The following is a 17,454-nucleotide window of genomic DNA, read 5'->3' on the forward strand; positions in this document are numbered from 1 at the left end:
ATGTGAAAAACACACAAAAAATATTAAATACAATTAACATAGTATTTTTAATTACAAAAAAATGATATTAATTCTTAATAATATACATATACTTTCAAAACTCAGCGACTGGATTGAATTGTCTTTCCCGTGAACCTTGTGATGGAGACAACTAAATGAACGAAACTATAATTATTATTAATAATATACACATTGGAAAATACATTTAAAATGATTATTACCTTGGGTACTTTCATAATTCCATCAATTGTAAGTCATCCTATTTATTTGGAATACATCAAACAAAATTAGATTAAAAAACAGTGAACCTAGTATTTTTATTAGGTTGAACACTTTTCTACTTTATTTAATTACAATTAAAATCTCATTGGAGTAAAACAATGAAAACATATTGAAAACAATTAACCTAGTATTTTTTATTGCTAACAATATACTCAAAATACACACATAAATTTACTTCCAACTGTAAAGGTAAACAAAAGTGTTTATTAAAACAATCGGTCTACTAGTGATCCCAAGAGCCAAGAAGAGATCCGCAGGTTCGAGAGCGTTCTCCATTCGGGCCCCGGTGCTGTGGAATGCTCTTACCCCTGAGATTCGATCTGCAACCTCAGTGGAACTGTTTAAAACATACTTCTATTCTACAGCTTATGAATGACCTATATTTCATGTTGACAATATCTGTGTGTTTGTTATTAAAACATCCGTTGCAGCCTGGTCATCCTGGAAGGGGGATTACCTCATGTGCGGTCCCTTCTCATGGTTTCTTCATTTTCCTTATGTTGAGGTTTTTGAGTTTTTCCTTGCCCTCATGTAGGTTTCAGATCAGGGGATGGTGTCATAATAATCTATGGTCTGTACAGCCCTTTGAGATTAAACACTAATACTGAATACTAATAAAAACTTTTATTGCTTACACTTAAAGAATCATTGTTTAAAATAAATGCTCTCAGGTAATATAGAATATAGTTTAACTACAGAATAACACTATAAATCATTCTTAACAATAAGGGAAATATTTTTTGCTGAGTTTAAGGCTTTTTCATGGGTTGAAAAATACATTCTTATTTTCCTGCGTATATGTCTATTCATAGAATAAATATTTGTACAATGTTGCTGCTAATGCCGTTGCACCATTTTCTGATGCTCTGACAACTTACGCCAGTCTACAAGGACTACCTTGTGATTGTTTAATTTGTTTTTTAGTCTTTTTATTTTTTGTCTTTATCTCGTTGTGAACAAAGTTCGCTATGTTGTAATCAATCAATGACTAAGACAATTTAAATTCTAACATGCTAGTAGTGCTTAACAAAGGCAGCAAGTTGAAAAAATACAGCTTTATTTTTTTTTTATTTATTGTCTATTGTATGAGATGAAAAACAATTACATATTCAGAAAGCAGTTTCAAAATAAAAAACAAAACATGAAAAACAAACCTCTGGAATGTAAACATGATATATGCTAAGACTTAACTGCTAAGTGATGACGGAACAAAAGACATGACTTGATTCCAGGGTTTCCCCCCACAATTGTGAACGCATCATGAGCGTTATTCTGTTTATCTATTTATATTTAGTGTCCCTGAATTTAGTCGGTCAAACCGAAACAAATTTCTCTTCGACCAAATTGGTAATTTTTTCAAAAAAGGTTATGGAATGAATTTTACTGTCACCCGTAATGCAGGCAACTGAATAAATTTATTAATAATAAAACAAACCAAAAAGAGGTAATTGATTGGTAGTGGACGCTGGATGTATGATGCATATTGTTATTAACAAACAATGTACAGTATTCCCTTGATTTTTGCAGTGATAAATATTGGAACACTAGACATAATTTCACCTGCAGTTTCCCTCATCTGGGATATTTTGATGCCGCAAAGCACCGTGGGACTTGTAGTGCAGAGACAAATGATACACACAAATTCCGGCTAACTTGCTTAAAACGTATGCACTTGTGTTTTTGTTGATTCCTTTTGGAGACGTCTCATCTCATCACATTAGCTGCACCGCTTATCCTCAGTAGGGTCGCGGGGGTACTGGAGCCCATCCCAGCAATCCTCGGGCAGTGGGCAGGGGACACCATGAACTGGTTTGCCAGCCAATCGCAGGGCACACAGGAACAGACAACTCGCTCGCTCATTCACACCTAGGGACAATTTGGACCGGCCAATCCACCTGAAATGCATGTCTTTGGAATGTGGGAGGAAACCGGAGTGCCCGGAGGAAACCCACGCAAGCACCGGGAGAACATACAAACTCCGCACAGGAAGTCCGGTAGCTGGATTTGAACCTACACAGGTGCCGCACACGTTTCCTTGTTAATTTCTGCCCCCACATAAATTGTGTATCCATCTATGTATATTGGATGTCAGTTGTATCCATCCATATATAGAGTAAGTCAATGCTTTTAGCTAGCAACAACCCAGCATATCAAAAACAAACACTTTTGGAGCAAGAATAAACAAGCATTGTATTTGGTTGAATTTGGTTAGTGACATGAATTATATCATCCTTTATATCATTTAAAAAATAAAATGCGCTCCGACTTGTCCCTTGTCATTTGATTACTCCAAATGCCAAGTATACAAGGTTACTATTTTGTTTCTATGCATGTTAACAATTCATTGGATTTCTCCAGAAATCCAATATTCTGTTTCCAATTAAAATATTGCCTGCATGTCAACATAATCAATGTATTTCTAACAAAATTATCTGAAAAAAATAGTACAACATAATCCAATGAATGAAATTGAAACTCAAAAACAGAAGATTGCCTTTTGTGACATTGAGATAAAAAAAAGGAAAACATAAGCTAAAAAGTCTCTCATTTGGTGTCCATGAAACGAATGTCCATGATGAGCAGCGTATGCCGGGGCAATGGTCTCGGTGCCGGGGACAAAACCTTCATGACCTGCAATTGCGTGTCCACGTTGGTCACCACGATGAAACCGCACACGGGACTCTCCACGATTCCCTTCCTGGCCCCTTCATCGCCGTCCTCCACGCTGCTCACGCTCAGAACGTGATAGGTCAAATCTCGTCCCGGCGTCACTGGCACCAGCTTCAGTTGCGTGTCGTCCTGAGACATCCCCAACGGCAAGCACGAGTCCGGGATGGACGGCGCCCCGATTTTATAGATGCGCACGTCTGAGAAACGCACTTCGAACGAGAAAGGATAGAAAGAATTCCCGCGGAAGCCATAGAAGTATTCCCGGATCTTCTCGTCCCGGGTTTCGCGTCGGCACTCCTTGGAACGTTCCACCACGCCCCCCGACTTGGGTAAGAGGACCACGCGGACAAAGTGGGGGAGGTCTCGCTTGAGTTCGTTGTACAGCCTCTCGTGGTCCAGAACCAGAACCACATCCACTTCGAAAGCTGAGGCGCAATGGACAAGAGCCTGGTAGCCGGAACCCTTCACCCAGCCGCACGTGTTGATGATGCAGCCGCCCACGCTGGCTTTTCGGTTCACTTCGCAGCGCTGGGAGAACACCTCGGCCAGGGAGGAGGTCAACTGGTGGGACAAGGGGAAATAGTTTGGTAGAAAAAACACAGGATATCGAGTTAATTGCTAGCTCAAGGTTTTTGTGTTGTAAAAAAAAATCCAAGAAAAATAAGTTTTCTACCACTACAACTCAATCATTTAACAAAAAAAAACCTAACCTTTTTGAGATACATTAGACCCCAGGGATACGGCAGCCTCCACCTTACAACATTTTTACTTAACCATGTGAAAAAAAAATACATATATATTGGAAAAAAAATCCTCCTTTCTTTACCGCTTTCCCAAATATCTGACAAAATCAAAAAAATATTTTCTGAGCACAAAAACCGTCCGTGCATATATGGAGTTACCTCTGTAGTGGTGTGCCACTGGTCGACATCATATAAAACGCTGGTCTGGTATTGGTTCATGAAAACGCAGATATGCTATTATCTGAATTACCTCCCACCATGCCTTTCTTTTCATTCGGTTAAGAATCTCATGTGCATTGTAAAACCTTTGCAAGTCTACAATACAATGCTTTTTGCTTTTTGTACTGTATTTAGTCAGTATGGGTTCAGGGCTGAAAAGATGCTACAGGGAGAAGCAAAAACTTGAAAACCATGGAAATAAAGCTTCTGAAGAAGGCGCACAAATTCCACCCCTCTCTATGTTAAATGCCCATAACCAATTGATCAATAATCAGGACTACTGATAAAAATAAGGAGGCAACTAGAGCGAGGACATTTTCTAAGGGCAAGTATTAAAATCAGTTTAGATTGAATCCGCTCCTGAATCCACAGCAGAGGTGGGTAGTAACTCCAATACATTTACTTGAATAAATTTTGGGAAATATTGTACTTCTAGGAGTATTTTTAAATCCCTATACCTTTTACCTAAGTAAATTTGTAAAGAAAAAATGTTTACTCCGCTACATTATGCAACAATGAAGTCGTTTCGTTGTCACTTTATAAATCCGCAAGTACGCGTCAGTCTGTCTCCGCTAAGGCACATTTACTAAGACACAACACTCTGCCAGGCTTAACCACGTTTCACCAATCAAATGCACCAGCCTCATCACATGACAATATTCAACTTCAGCAAGGAGAAATTTTGTATACGGGTGAAACAGATCGAAAATGTTGCTTAGCAATACTATGAAAACACAGGAGGAAGAGCACCCCTGGCCTCACATCAAAAGCATGCTCCCCTTAAAAAGGCTGCCAAAGACCAGCTACAATATGCAATGCCTCCTTTGTTCGAGTTCATGGGCTAGCTTGTTGTTCTGCTTGACAAGTATTGGGGCTTTAAATGTGCCTGAATTACTTATTTGATCTACACTGTTTTTATTTTATTGTTGATTAAAGCACTTGAACTTATGTTGATTATTTTAAATTAAATGTATTTTCTTTGCTGATGGGATGGACTTTGATGATCTGATTGGTTGTTTAAAAAAAAAAACAATACATACAACGTTGCTACAGTTACTCAGTACTTGAGTAATTTTTTCACCATGTACTTTTTAACTTTTACTCAAGTAAGTATTTGGATGACTACTTTTACTTCCACTTGAGTAATATTATTCTGAAGTAAAGGTACTTTTACTTGAGTAACATTTTTCGCTACTCTACCCACCTCTGCTCCACGGTGGAATATCAAATTTCTTTTTTTTCTTTAAAAACATTACAAATAATTTGTACTACTTATTATTCTTCACCGGGGATCAGCTCCTATACACATATGAACTACTATGGACAGTAAATGATGCGACGATAGGTATACTCAACCGATGTTTCGAAATACTTGTTAGTTCAACCTCTAATGCCGAGCGCCAGGCAGGGAGGCAATCGGTACCAATATTGTAAGTCTTAGTTGGGTATGATTCGGCCGAGGCTCGAACCAGCTACCTCCCAGGGCGCCCTACCCCTTGGCCACCGAGCTGGTCATAATGTATAATTAGTACTTGCTATACAGTATTTTGTTATTTAAATGTTTTTATCCGGAGTTTGGAAGGCATTGGCGACGCATTACGATAGGTTTCTCTCCCCCACATTGCTATCGCCACCTCAGGACCTATATATGTCGTATCTGAGGGGTCTGCTGTAAATTAAATTAAACAACTTCCTTCCGGTCTATGTAAATCTCCAATTGCAGTTGAGTGCCATTTTCAAACGTAAATTTGACTTTTTCCACTCTGTTTGGTCTGGTTCAACTATTTACCTTGTTATAGAGTTTGATGTTGGTGCCTGGAGAAGTGGAGCCAAAGTGGTAGACCAAAGGAGCCTGGACTGAGAAACCCTCCTCCACATCTGCTGGACGCTCTATGCACAGTGCCGACACGGTCCCTGGCACTGACACCTTGAGAAAAAGGAAAATAATTGATTTTATTCCAAGCCCAGGATATCATCAGCTACTCTCTGCACAGTCTGGAGGACCTTAGGGTTCAATAGTATAGCTTTTTATGTTCTTTGTCGTAACATCAGGAAATAATAATAATGCTAATAGTAGTAGTAGTGAGAAAATAGTATTAAGAATATGAATAGTGATCAAAGCTATAGAAACCTTATTGTCAAAATAAGGTTGCACTGCATACATGACATATGACTTCAAAAATAAAAAGTATTAAAAGAACTGGTGTTCCGATTATTTTTCATCCGATTACCCCACTCTGGCCGACGTCCAGTTCCACCAGGGTCGGTCTCCTGCCCACTCTCACAGCATAGCTTAAAAGGATTCGACACACTGTGGACTTGCCCACATCCGTCGGTCCCACTACCATCACCTGAAAAAAAAAAAATGTCACACACTCCATCAAAAGTTTCGTTTTCATTTTTACTCTACGGAGCTATTTCATGTGCCAATAGTGCGTTACAGCCATGCGACTTTGTGAGTGTAACAAGTCGAGTGCCTTCTTTGTATTTACTTCTTGATAGTCACAAGCTTTGTTTTTATGGTTATCATGATTTTACTTCTCCCTTTGGTGTCACTGCAAGCTTTGGGGCGCACACTGAATAAATACGACACAAAAAAGACCTTGTCATACCGCCAACTCGCTAAGTCTTTACAAAGCACACAAAATTCTGAACTGAAAATAGAGAAAGACTTTCATGATACCGCAAAACAAACCAAAAGCCTACCAGCATTTGATTTGACATCAACCAATAGCAGACAGGCGTCTTAGAAACGTCATAATTACTAACACTGCTAGTTTTGAACTTCATCCTCCATCATCTTGATAATTATCCGGGTTGTTGATTAGTCACGGCAATAATCCTTGGCAAGGGTAACGATATAATAATAATAATAATAATAATAATTTCCTTTGTATTGTCATTCTTTGTAACAATGTACACAGAACGAAATGTCGATACACCTGACCCGTTGTAGCGAGCCGATGCAGCCGCAGCCAACAGAGGGCGCCGCCATTTTACCAATTAGGTATGAGATGTGGGCTTTCTTCATTTTACGTGACAGTCAAAAGCTCTATTGCATGGTTAGCGTGTTTTTGATTCTTTCTTTAGGATAACTTTAAGTCCTGTGACCCATTTTTAAACATATTCAAGTTTTTTACACAAGATTCTAAACTGAATGGAAAAATAAGTGAATAATCAAGGTAGGGAGTACAGCCAATTGCATATTGATATTTTCATGATGCTGTGATGCAAACCAATATCAAAACCGCATCTTATATGACCTTGACAATTAGACAGGCATCTTAAAAACATAAGTCGTCAGTTTGAATTTTTGTGGGCACGTGCAATAATTTGTTGTAGACGACCCTAGTGATTAAGGGATCCAACCAACCAGATGTGGTAAAGAATATGTCATAACATGGGGCTGAAAAAACATCCTAATCCACACTGTGGAGGTCATATGGCAGAGCCACTGTATCCCAGAGGTCCACTGCATTTCATACTTCAGAATTTAAATCTCTTTTATGTATGTGCTTCAGACTACACTATCAAATTTAACTTACCCTTGGACCTCTTTCGTTGTCTCTCTCTGCCTGTTTTCTCATCTGTTCCAGAGCAGCATGCGTGTTCAAATAAAGCAGCATGGGAGTATCTTTGGACACATAGGCCGCCTGTAGGACGAAGAGAATTAGCAAAGAAAACAAGTAAGACAACCATCACACTGACCTCTGGCTTCCCGTAGAGATTCACACAACATCCATGCCAGGTGAACACTGCTATTTTAGAACCCGGTCCAAAAGTGTACTTCTTGTTGCGGTTTAATTCGGAGCCAAAAACTTCTCCCATTCCCGTGAGGAGTTCCAACTCCACCTGTTCTGCCGTCTCCCCGGCCTCCACTTCGAAACGAAGTTCTGTCTCTTTATCCAGGTCGTACCTGGTTCCGACTTTACCTTGTTGCAACGGATCCTCGCTTGTCTTTTCTATGACTTCTGTTGCCATGGTATTTCTAAAAAGAACATAAAGAATACATTTATAAACGTGCTACTGCAGTATTTTCTAAAGCTCTTACAACTTGTATATATTTCCCTATCTACTCCAATATTCTTTATATCTTCGATTTCCTTTTTCGTCTTTTATTCCATTTTAAACCTCGAGTGTCACATCTGATCTCGTTATCAATGATTATAAAGACAATTTTAATTTGTATGCGCAGGAAGTCAAATGCATTTTTGTGGAAATAAATAAATGTATCGAACTAAAATACCTACATTGGCCTTGGTAAGTATCTCCACATCATGTTTTAGTATAAAAAAACGTATTTATGTGAAGTTATGAGGTTACATTTCAGTCTGAAGCGGTAGCTTTCCGCTCATCAAAAAGCAAACGTCACATTTACTTTGTTGCTCATTATTTTAACGCTAAGCGTCAATGACCACCTATGTTCAATACTATGTCATTTAGATGAAAGAAAATCCCACTCACTGTTGTTTTTACGACTTTATAAGCGCCAGAGGCTTTAGTGGCGATGGAAGTGTGTCTTTGTAAAGGTCGCGTGTTGATGACGCCGGCAACGGTAACCAATGGGATGTGAGCGTAGATGACGTGGTTACATTTCCTGACAATAGAGGGCTCCGCGCTTTGTGCTAAAAATAGTAACACGGCTTCGTGCCGCCATCTTGGAAGTCTGTCGATTACAAGCGGTGATAGCGAGAGGAGCAAATATTTACTCAGTTTGTCTATTTATTTACTCAACTAGCTTCGTTTGTGTACGGATTTTGTCCATCAACACTATGGAAAACTACGTGGAGAGTTTAGACAAGCAAGCACGCGAGCGGTACGCTGCGAAGTTGCATTTTATTGGAAAATTGGATCCCTACAAAATTAAAAACAAGGACTGGAAGTCTGATCCCGATTTGTTGCCGTGTGTGACTTACATCGAACTTGTTAACTATCTTATTTTCCACCCAAGTCCCTTTTGTGAACTGAAGGATTTTCAAAATTACAAAAGTATGGAAGCCTACGACAGATTTGTGTCTGGTTGGGTTCGGGATGAGTCTGTGCACACAGTATTTAACCTAGCCATACTTGAATGGTGTCGACAGATGTACATGAAGTACACATGTCCCATAACCTTTTTAAAATTTATTTCTACATCATAAATAATTCAATTTACCTGTCAGAAAGTGGTCAGAACAAACACGAACACAGTCAAGCTTTGGCAAATTCGACCGGTTGATAGCTGCCAGCCACATTCGTCTTCGGCGTTCACTTTTCTCCTGAGCTTCAATCCCCAGATTGTAAACACACTTCGGAAGTCTAAAGAAGCCCTTCCCACCCTTTTCCCCTCGGCTACAACAGCCAACAATAACGCACGTATTCGGCATTACAATGTAGAATCTAACTGGTTCGCTGAACAATAACAATGAAGTGAAAAGCTTTGTGGACTTCCAAAATGGCCGCCAGCAATGCATTGTGGGTAAATCTTAGGACCTCGAAGCACTCTATTGATTAAAAAAATAAAAAACGACCCCTTTAATTCACACGATTCACTTTAAAGTTAATACAAGTGTGAATGCAGGAGTACCTGGTCATTTTTTACTTGTCCAAAACATTTCTTGGCCTGGAAGAGGGATGGGCACCACCAGGCTGTACTTACCCAAGACATACAATAAGGAATGGTTCCCCTACGATCTTAGTGGTTAAGAGATCCCACACCCACCCTTGACCATGCGTGATCACAAGTCATAAAAAATTGAATAAATATAACCGCGGTGTACTTGTCCCACCAAAGATCCACATTCACGCTGGACTGGATGATGAGGTTTTTATTACAGTTTCTGCAAATGAAATGAGTCACAACACGTGATTAGCTTCTCTGCTGGCTTTGATCTCTTTGATCTCGTCGGCAGTTTGCTCTGTAGACTGCCCAAAGCATATCAAAGAGCTTTCTTTTCAATTTACATAAAATACATTTTAGAATATCACAATACATTTTTACATCCATTTTAATAAGATACTTTTAACAAGAGATCGTATAATGTTTTTTTAACGTTTACAATGAATTCAACATTTTCCTTTAGTCTAAATTTTAACCAACATCATCCTTTATATATATATATATATATATGAGAAAATTGAAATAAGAACAATAATGAGTATAAAAACGGGTACAATTTACCTGAAAATGAAATGAGTCACAACACGTGATTAGCTTCTCTGCTGGCTTCGATCTCTACAAGAGGAATTAACATTTTAGCACAACAGAAACAAAACGAAAATAAATCCAAACGGCTTGACAACATCAATCACATTACTGTGCATGTTCATAGATTTGTCAGCTGTGGTTATAATGTTTAAAATTAACTTCTTTTGGGGAGCACCAAAAGATGTGTCTTACCGTTGGCAGCTCGCTCTCTAGACTGTCAACAAAACTCCGCCTTCCGGTCACATGTCAGAACCCAAAACAGACCGTACCCCATACCAGCAGGTGGCACTGTTGGACTCATCATTGCAGGACACTTACCAAAAACTGTACACATATTTCAGCAGGAATTTCAATTAAAAAAAGTTATTATTACACCTGTTACATAAAGAATATCATGTATAAAGATTTTATTAACAAACCAAACATACTCATTTGTCAAAGAAAGCGTTCCTCGAAAAAATAACCAGTTGATGTCAGCCAAAGGTCCGGTCTTGACAACAAAAAATGCGCAATTAAAAGGACAGTGTGTAATATTCAGTGCCTTCTAGTGGTACAAAAAACTTAACTTCAGTAAAAATCATTTTAACACTGGGCAAAATACATGAACTATCATACCAAAGGTAGTTTTTGTTTTAAAAAAAAACAACCCTAGGTGAATAACTTTGTATTTCTTTTACATAGTAGAATTCTAACCTAGTAGCGCCGCTATGTTTGCCTGGTATCTTTCAGCTACTCTGTACTCTGTGGCTTTGGTTCCACCTAGTGGTCAAATATTACACACTGGGGCTTTATGGATGCCGCTTAGTATTAAGAAGCATTATTTTTAACATTTATAGTTCATTGAATGAATACAAAAAACGTTTTCTAGTTCAAACAAATTAATTACAGTGTTAATACACAATTAGTAGTTCTTTAGGGCTTGTACCGAACTATGATTAACAAAAAAAGATCCAATTCAACACAACATAATCTGATATAAAAGCTTTATTTAGAAAACAAACACATTGGTCAAATTGTTATTAACTTCAACATTGGAACACAAAACGTTGTTCTAAAACGATCCAGTAGATGTCAGCAAAAGATTACGAGTAAGCGAGAGAAGCTTGGATCATCAGAGGAGCAACTGTGAGCATCCAGTTTGGTCACTCCTCGTCATTGTGCTTCCACAAGTCACGAACAGCAATCTTTCTCTAAAAGAAAAAAGCATTATTTATCACTTTCAGGTATGGTATTACGAACAACCTGCCTCTACACCCAGGATTAAAGAGTAAATGGTAAAACTGTCCTTCTGAAGTCAGTTAAAATGTTTTCATTGCTCAAATGTAGGTGTTTTTCAAACAGAAGCCTTTGAAGTACAGTGGAACCTCGCTAGTTCGCGGTTCCACTTTTGCGGGTTCAGAGCTTTGCGGGTCTAAATAATATACCTTACCTTCTCAATAAAAGCATTTATTGACTTGACGCCATTGAGCGCGAGCTTATGTCAACTGAGGACACGGTGTGGACACTCTTATTGTGAAGGGGAGGGGGAGGCCCTGACACAATGCTTAGTCATGGTGAGTTACCGCTTCGCAGACTAAAAATGATCAGTGACATTAGCGCTCTGGAACGCTCTGCCCTTTGAGGTTTGACCTGCAACCTCATTGGAAGTTTCTAAATCTAGACTTAAAACAATTATATCAGATAGCTTATAAATGACCTATGTGATCTCTGATTGCCTCATTTTCCCTTCATTTTCCTAATTTTCCAGAGGTTTTGAGTTCTTTGCTCTTGTGTAGGTTTTGGATCAGGGTATGGTGTTATAATAGTCTGTAGCCTGTAATAGTCCTTGGTCTGTGCAGCCTTTCTAGACTTCTTGTGATTAAGGGCGTCACAAATAAACATGACTTGACTAAAATAATTTGCTTTAATTTTTGTTTTATATTTAAAAGACTTAAAGGTTTATAGTACAGATGCTGCCCTACTTACCAACAAAATGGGTTCCGGACGATCGTTCGTAAGTTCAATTTATTCATAAGTTCCTTCAGTGCTATAGTTCGTATGTATAAGGTTTATAGAAGAATGTTTAAGGCCTGTATGTGTAACCTGTTTTGTTTTGTACTAAAAAAATAAACATTTCATAAAATAATATTCTCTAAAAAGATAAAGTTAAGTTTAACTTACTATTGAAAGATGGGCTTCAAGAGTCAGGCTACTAGAAAGTGGACGAAAAAAAAGTGTTCCGACCATTTTCTCAACCGCATCAAGCTTTCTTATTCCACTTATGTTTCAAAAGAAACAGCTCACCTCTTCTTTACACCAACCATATTGAATGGATGCAGGAGATATTAAACAATAAAAATGTCAAAGTTCTTAGCGCACTGGAGATACAGTATAGAATGTTTACACACGAACTAGGAAGAGGAAGAGGATTTCTTCTTCAGGGTGGACGCTGGGTGGCTTCAGAGCGCCATACGCCGTTAGCAGCGGAAAGAAACACTACAGTAATGTCCTGTATTCGCAAAAAGGTGCACACGATACAAAATCTAACTCACAACAATGTCCGGATATTTTTCGACATCCTGAAAAAAATGTTCGTGTCTACTGTTTTACGTAAGTTGAATGGTCGTAAGTAGGAGAGCGTCTGTACATTTTTGCCAAGTGTTTTGCATTTTCACTTCGGGCCCCAAATTCAAATCTCCTTGCATCCCAATACTTTATACTGATAATGATGAAGACGCGAGAGAGTTTTTAAGTCTATCAAAATGACAAACCTGAACTCTGTATCTAGTCAGTACCAATAACTTCTTGTAGTGCAGAAACGACAACATCAGGTTCTGGAAATTTGAGTTTACGAGGCGGCCCCCTTTTAATCCCGGTCCAGAGAGATGTTTCTGTATTGAGGTGAGACACAGGAAAACAATTGTAAACATTAGTTATTCTTCTTCTAAATCAAATGCAGATCATTCTTCACTTCAACTACAAAATGGTACTAACAAGTAGGCTATCAGAAACTTGCGCTACAAATCACCAATTTTGTTTGATTTTATCAAACGTTGATGAGTAAAATACAACCTTGATTTAGATGGGTATCACCATTCAGAACGGAATATTTAATATTTAGGGTTCTATTCTCGGCTCTGCGGCCATTTTACTTTGCAATTCCCACCTCAGAATGGATTCGTATCATATACAGGGGTCTATCGAATCGTAACATCTCTTGACATTGAATAAATCATTCACAGTGTTCTCGTTTGCCCGCGTCCCTGCGTCCTATTTTTGCTGGGGACGCATCGTGCCAAATCAAAGTGCGTCCCCGGGACGCAACTTTTTTGACACGAAATTGTCATAGTCATTTTTTAACAAAGATTGACCGCACTCCAAACTTTCCGTCAGGCAGATCCGTCATTGTTGTTTTGGTCTCGCGGTTAGAGTTTTCGTCTGCACGCCGATCTCAAGTTTGAGTTTTGTAGTGAAAGTCCGTCTCTTTTTAGAGAACCGGCTTTTTCGGCTCAACTCATTAAAGAGCCGGCTCTTAAATGGCTCACTTGCTTTGATGCATTATATTACGAATGATTATGTTGTATAAAGAAGTTAAGAAAAAAAGGAAGTACTATAAAAGGAGAGAATGAAAAAAAGACAGGTTTGTGGTGATCCCTTTTAATCAGTGGATTACCAACAATAATTTAATGCAGAAAATGAATTAATAATTTGAATAAGAAAATGTATTATTCTACTTAATTATATTTGCATGTATTTTTTCTTTCTACAGTGAACATCCAAGCGACTTCAAATTTGAACTTTTTTTTATAATAAAACTCATTAATGTCGAGCAACTCACTGTCTCACAACAAAATGTTCATTAACAATATATTTGATATAAGGAAACACATGTACAATATAACATGTTAAACTACATAAATAAACATGTTTGAGCACACTAAATTTTGGGGACCCATAGATCTCTGTTGGGACCCATAGATTTTTGAGCATGCGAGTCCCCGGGACTCATCACTTTTCAGAGGTAAAATGAACACTGGATTCATAATGTTAAAAATATAATTGTTATTCTGTCTCAACCATTCTACAAATGATACTAAAGAGACATGCAAGTCCTTTCCTTCTGCTCACCTTTGCCACCATCTTTGAGAGTAATCTCAAAGCTGTTCCTTCGGGGCTTCTCGGGATTGAGCACGACTGTCAGATCGGGGCATGCATCCAAGAGGGCAACTTTCACCCCCTCGGCGTGACGCCCGTACACTCGTCAGCTCTTACTGCAACAGATATATAATTGATTAAAAAATAAGAATATGAAGGATCCCAAAACACCCGATTAAAATAATGAGAGTGTTTTTTAGGCCTCGACAGAGCTTGTTGTTGAGTTGATCATTTTGAATCAGGTATGTTGAAGGGGAGAAAATGAGTGTATGTAAATTCCACTCATAAAAATAAAGGCGAATTGGAAAATGTGTTACTAGCAAGTTACATCAGAATTTTTGGGGACTATAGGTAGTGTAAACCAACAAAGACGCACAATATTACCGTAAATTCCGGACTATAAGCCGCTACTTTTTTCCCAAACTTTCAACCCTGCGGCTTATTCAGTGATGCGGCCAATTTATGTAATTTTTCTAACGGCCGCCAGCGGCACTCGAGTACAAAAGGTAAGAATAAGACTGCAACTTCTTAGCTTGTGCACAAATTAAATTAGCGTAGACATATCCTCATCATGCAAATTGCAAATAGAAAGGCACATGACGCAACTTTCAAGCTAAACGCAATCGAGCAGTCCGGCATAGAAGGACACAGAGCTACCGCACGGAAACTGCTTTGCGAGCGTGACGTTAGCGTGTTATTGATAAGAGAGAGCGTGGGACGACGCCTATATGACGAAGTCTCTTTCCCATTCTGAAGGAAAACAACTTTGATGACGTCAGTAAGAAGGGGGAAGATGAGGACGAATTGCCGTGCTTACTTCAAACGTGGTATGTTTATTTAACAGAGCTGTTTATTGTGTTGCGAGCGTGTAGCTAGTAGCGTTTTGCTACCCTTTTCAGGCACGGTTTGGGATGAAAGTTATAATAATATTATTAAAGCTTTGAAAACTCTCTCGGTGTACCGTCTTTCTTTGTAAATATGAGTAACCATGTAAAAGATGTATTTGCAACTGTATATTTTTGTAATGTATTTATTTGAGAAACTTATTCTGATATGTTGGGGCGGGGCAAACACGGGCTGACGGGAAGTGGAGCAAAGGTGAGACGTGTTTGTGGACGTGGCAGACAATAGTGGATATATATTTTTCCCACCCTTACCTTTGGAAATATAAACTTTTTTCATTGGATTACTTTCAACGGGCACTTGGACTCTGTAGGTCTGCATTAAATTTTAAGTACCGGTAACATTTTCCGTTCATTTTGCCGGCTGTGTTTTTTGGACTGCATCGGGTATGGGTTGATTTCGTGTTTGTATTGCTATTTTCAATGTGGGCGCATGCGGCTAATATACAGGTGCGGCTTGTGTATGTACAAAATCTGTTTTCCTCCCGAAATGTGGTGGGTGCGGCTTATAATCAGGTGCGCTCTAAAGTCCGGAATTTACAGTATTTATAGCAACATCTACATTTAAATTCAGAAGTATATAACAACATTAGTGGCCAATTGTGAGCCATAGCCTGAAGCCAAGTGGCTAACATAAGTGGTTAGAGAAGAAAAACTGTGAAAAGACATCTGAAATGCCTGAATCTTGGAACTCAGCGACGGTCGCTTGCATGGCCAGCTGTGGAGGGTGAAGGATTTTATACATTTGACTATAAAGGATTTTGTACGATCAAATACAAATAACATTTAAATGCAAAAGATATTCACTGGCTGAGCTGTGGGGCGAGGTCAATGCAACCTAGTGGAGAATGATGTTTGCAGGAACAGCAGGGAACTGGGACATAGGGCTGATAAGATAATCAGCACTTCTAGACGCAGACGGCCCTGGTGACGTAGAAGCGCTCGGGGATGTTTTGACCATTTCAGACATCGAGGCGAGGGGGCTTTCCTGGCACGCTCATGGGAGGAGCCGGCACACCAGCTTGCGGGAAAAACCGTGGGCCGGGAGAAGGAAGGGAGAAGATCGAGAGAGGAGGCTTGACGTAGACTTGAGCGACACTAATTCGGCCATATATTCGATGGAGTTCACTTAGTTAAATTGTTTTAAGAAATTAAATATGCACCCTTGGGAAAATTTCGGCTATTCTTGTCCATCTTTTCCCATCAAGAAATAAGCGCGCATTGTTAGGAGAATGTAGGTTGTGTTTGGTTAATGTAGTCAGATAACTAATTCGAACAATTTGGTAAACGGTAAATTTTAATATTAAATTCCTAACAAGGGGAAATGGCACTAAAGGACGAAACATTTAACAACAATAATATCAGGTAGCTATAAGCCATTGCCTACAGCTAAGTGGCTAGCATGAATGGCTAGAGAAGGAAACCGTGGGGAAAAAAGCGACTGATGCCGGAATTACCAGATTCAACGCAGGGCTCAGCTGTGTGAAGATGTGGAAGTTTTAATGACACAAAGCAGCTAACAATAACAAAAGCGTAGGGACATACCATGCAGCTAACATAAGTGGCTAGAGAAGGAAACGGTGGGGAAAAGAAGTCAGACCCTAGAACTTTTTTGAACGTTTTTGAAGATGTACTGTTTGCTAACAATTTGAATTAATCGTGTTTTAATTCATTACAATTGATGAATTATTTATTAACCGAAAGGTGTCAAACACAACAAACACACTGTCCCTTTAAAACTGCTAAATATTTACCAATATTCAATAACAACTTGACGTCCTTCCTTTACAGTTAACTCTTCTCCTTTCGCCTCCTTGACCAGTTGCTTCTCTTCCTCATCCTCCGTTTTACGCTTGGTTCCACGGCGGCCTGGATACATCACATTTGTTTGTTTTGTGAGAATAAATTACAACAAAAAATGAATCTTGAACAAAGGAAGGGAAATTAAAAAAAAACAAAAAAGACAACAAACCTGCCCTAGACGCCATTGTTGTTGTGAAAATTTCGCGGGGTTAGCGGACTGTACTAACTAGGGCAGAAGAGGGGTGAAGACGTAACCATTACTCAATACTTGCATGTACAGTATTTTATCACAGCTCTATTTAAAAAACAGCGACATTTATTAAAATAGTAAACAATGACTTTTACTTAGACATTTGTGCGTCTCTTAATTAATGTTAAAAGTGTCGATAAAAATTGTTCAAACCTCATATTGTTGGAAAATGACATAATGAAATTGTGAATATGTTTAATTGCTGTTAAAAGTGTCGATAAAAAATGTTCAAACCTCATATTGTCAGAATATGATATAATGAAA

General features: G+C 38.8%; 2 protein-coding genes across 3 annotated transcripts; both read right to left on the minus strand.

Annotated features, from left to right (window-relative positions):
* Nucleotides 1–2,306: 2,306 nt before the first annotated feature.
* Nucleotides 2,307–8,474, minus strand: clp1 (cleavage factor polyribonucleotide kinase subunit 1). 2 transcript variants are annotated; one of them, XM_088343620.1, is made up of 6 exons: nucleotides 8,379–8,474; nucleotides 7,623–7,902; nucleotides 7,460–7,567; nucleotides 6,146–6,265; nucleotides 5,704–5,841; nucleotides 2,307–3,513 (listed from the first exon to the last, which is right to left on the minus strand). In XM_088343620.1, exons 2-6 carry the CDS (start codon nucleotides 7,893–7,895, stop codon nucleotides 2,827–2,829), a joined length of 1,326 nt encoding a protein of 441 aa, XP_088199746.1. In that variant the 5' UTR covers nucleotides 7,896–7,902; nucleotides 8,379–8,474; the 3' UTR covers nucleotides 2,307–2,826. The 2 variants fall into 2 exon arrangements, with proteins under 2 accessions (XP_088199746.1, XP_088199745.1); XM_088343619.1 differs by lacking the exon at nucleotides 8,379–8,474 and adding an exon at nucleotides 8,165–8,328.
* A 2,593-nt stretch (nucleotides 8,475–11,067) lies between these two features.
* selenoh (selenoprotein H) lies at nucleotides 11,068–17,191 on the minus strand. The gene is made up of 5 exons (XM_088344196.1): nucleotides 17,110–17,191; nucleotides 16,892–17,006; nucleotides 14,209–14,351; nucleotides 12,852–12,971; nucleotides 11,068–11,291 (listed from the first exon to the last, which is right to left on the minus strand). Exons 1-4 carry the CDS (start codon nucleotides 17,123–17,125, stop codon nucleotides 12,865–12,867), a joined length of 381 nt encoding a protein of 126 aa, XP_088200322.1. The 5' UTR covers nucleotides 17,126–17,191; the 3' UTR covers nucleotides 11,068–11,291; nucleotides 12,852–12,864.
* Between the last annotated feature and the right edge of the window lie 263 nt (nucleotides 17,192–17,454).

The sequence above is a fragment of the Urocampus carinirostris genome, chromosome 9 (genome assembly GCF_059441175.1).
Source record: "Urocampus carinirostris isolate Australia breed hairy pipefish chromosome 9, RoL_Ucar_1.0, whole genome shotgun sequence".
Lineage (NCBI taxonomy): Eukaryota > Metazoa > Chordata > Actinopteri > Syngnathiformes > Syngnathidae > Urocampus > Urocampus carinirostris.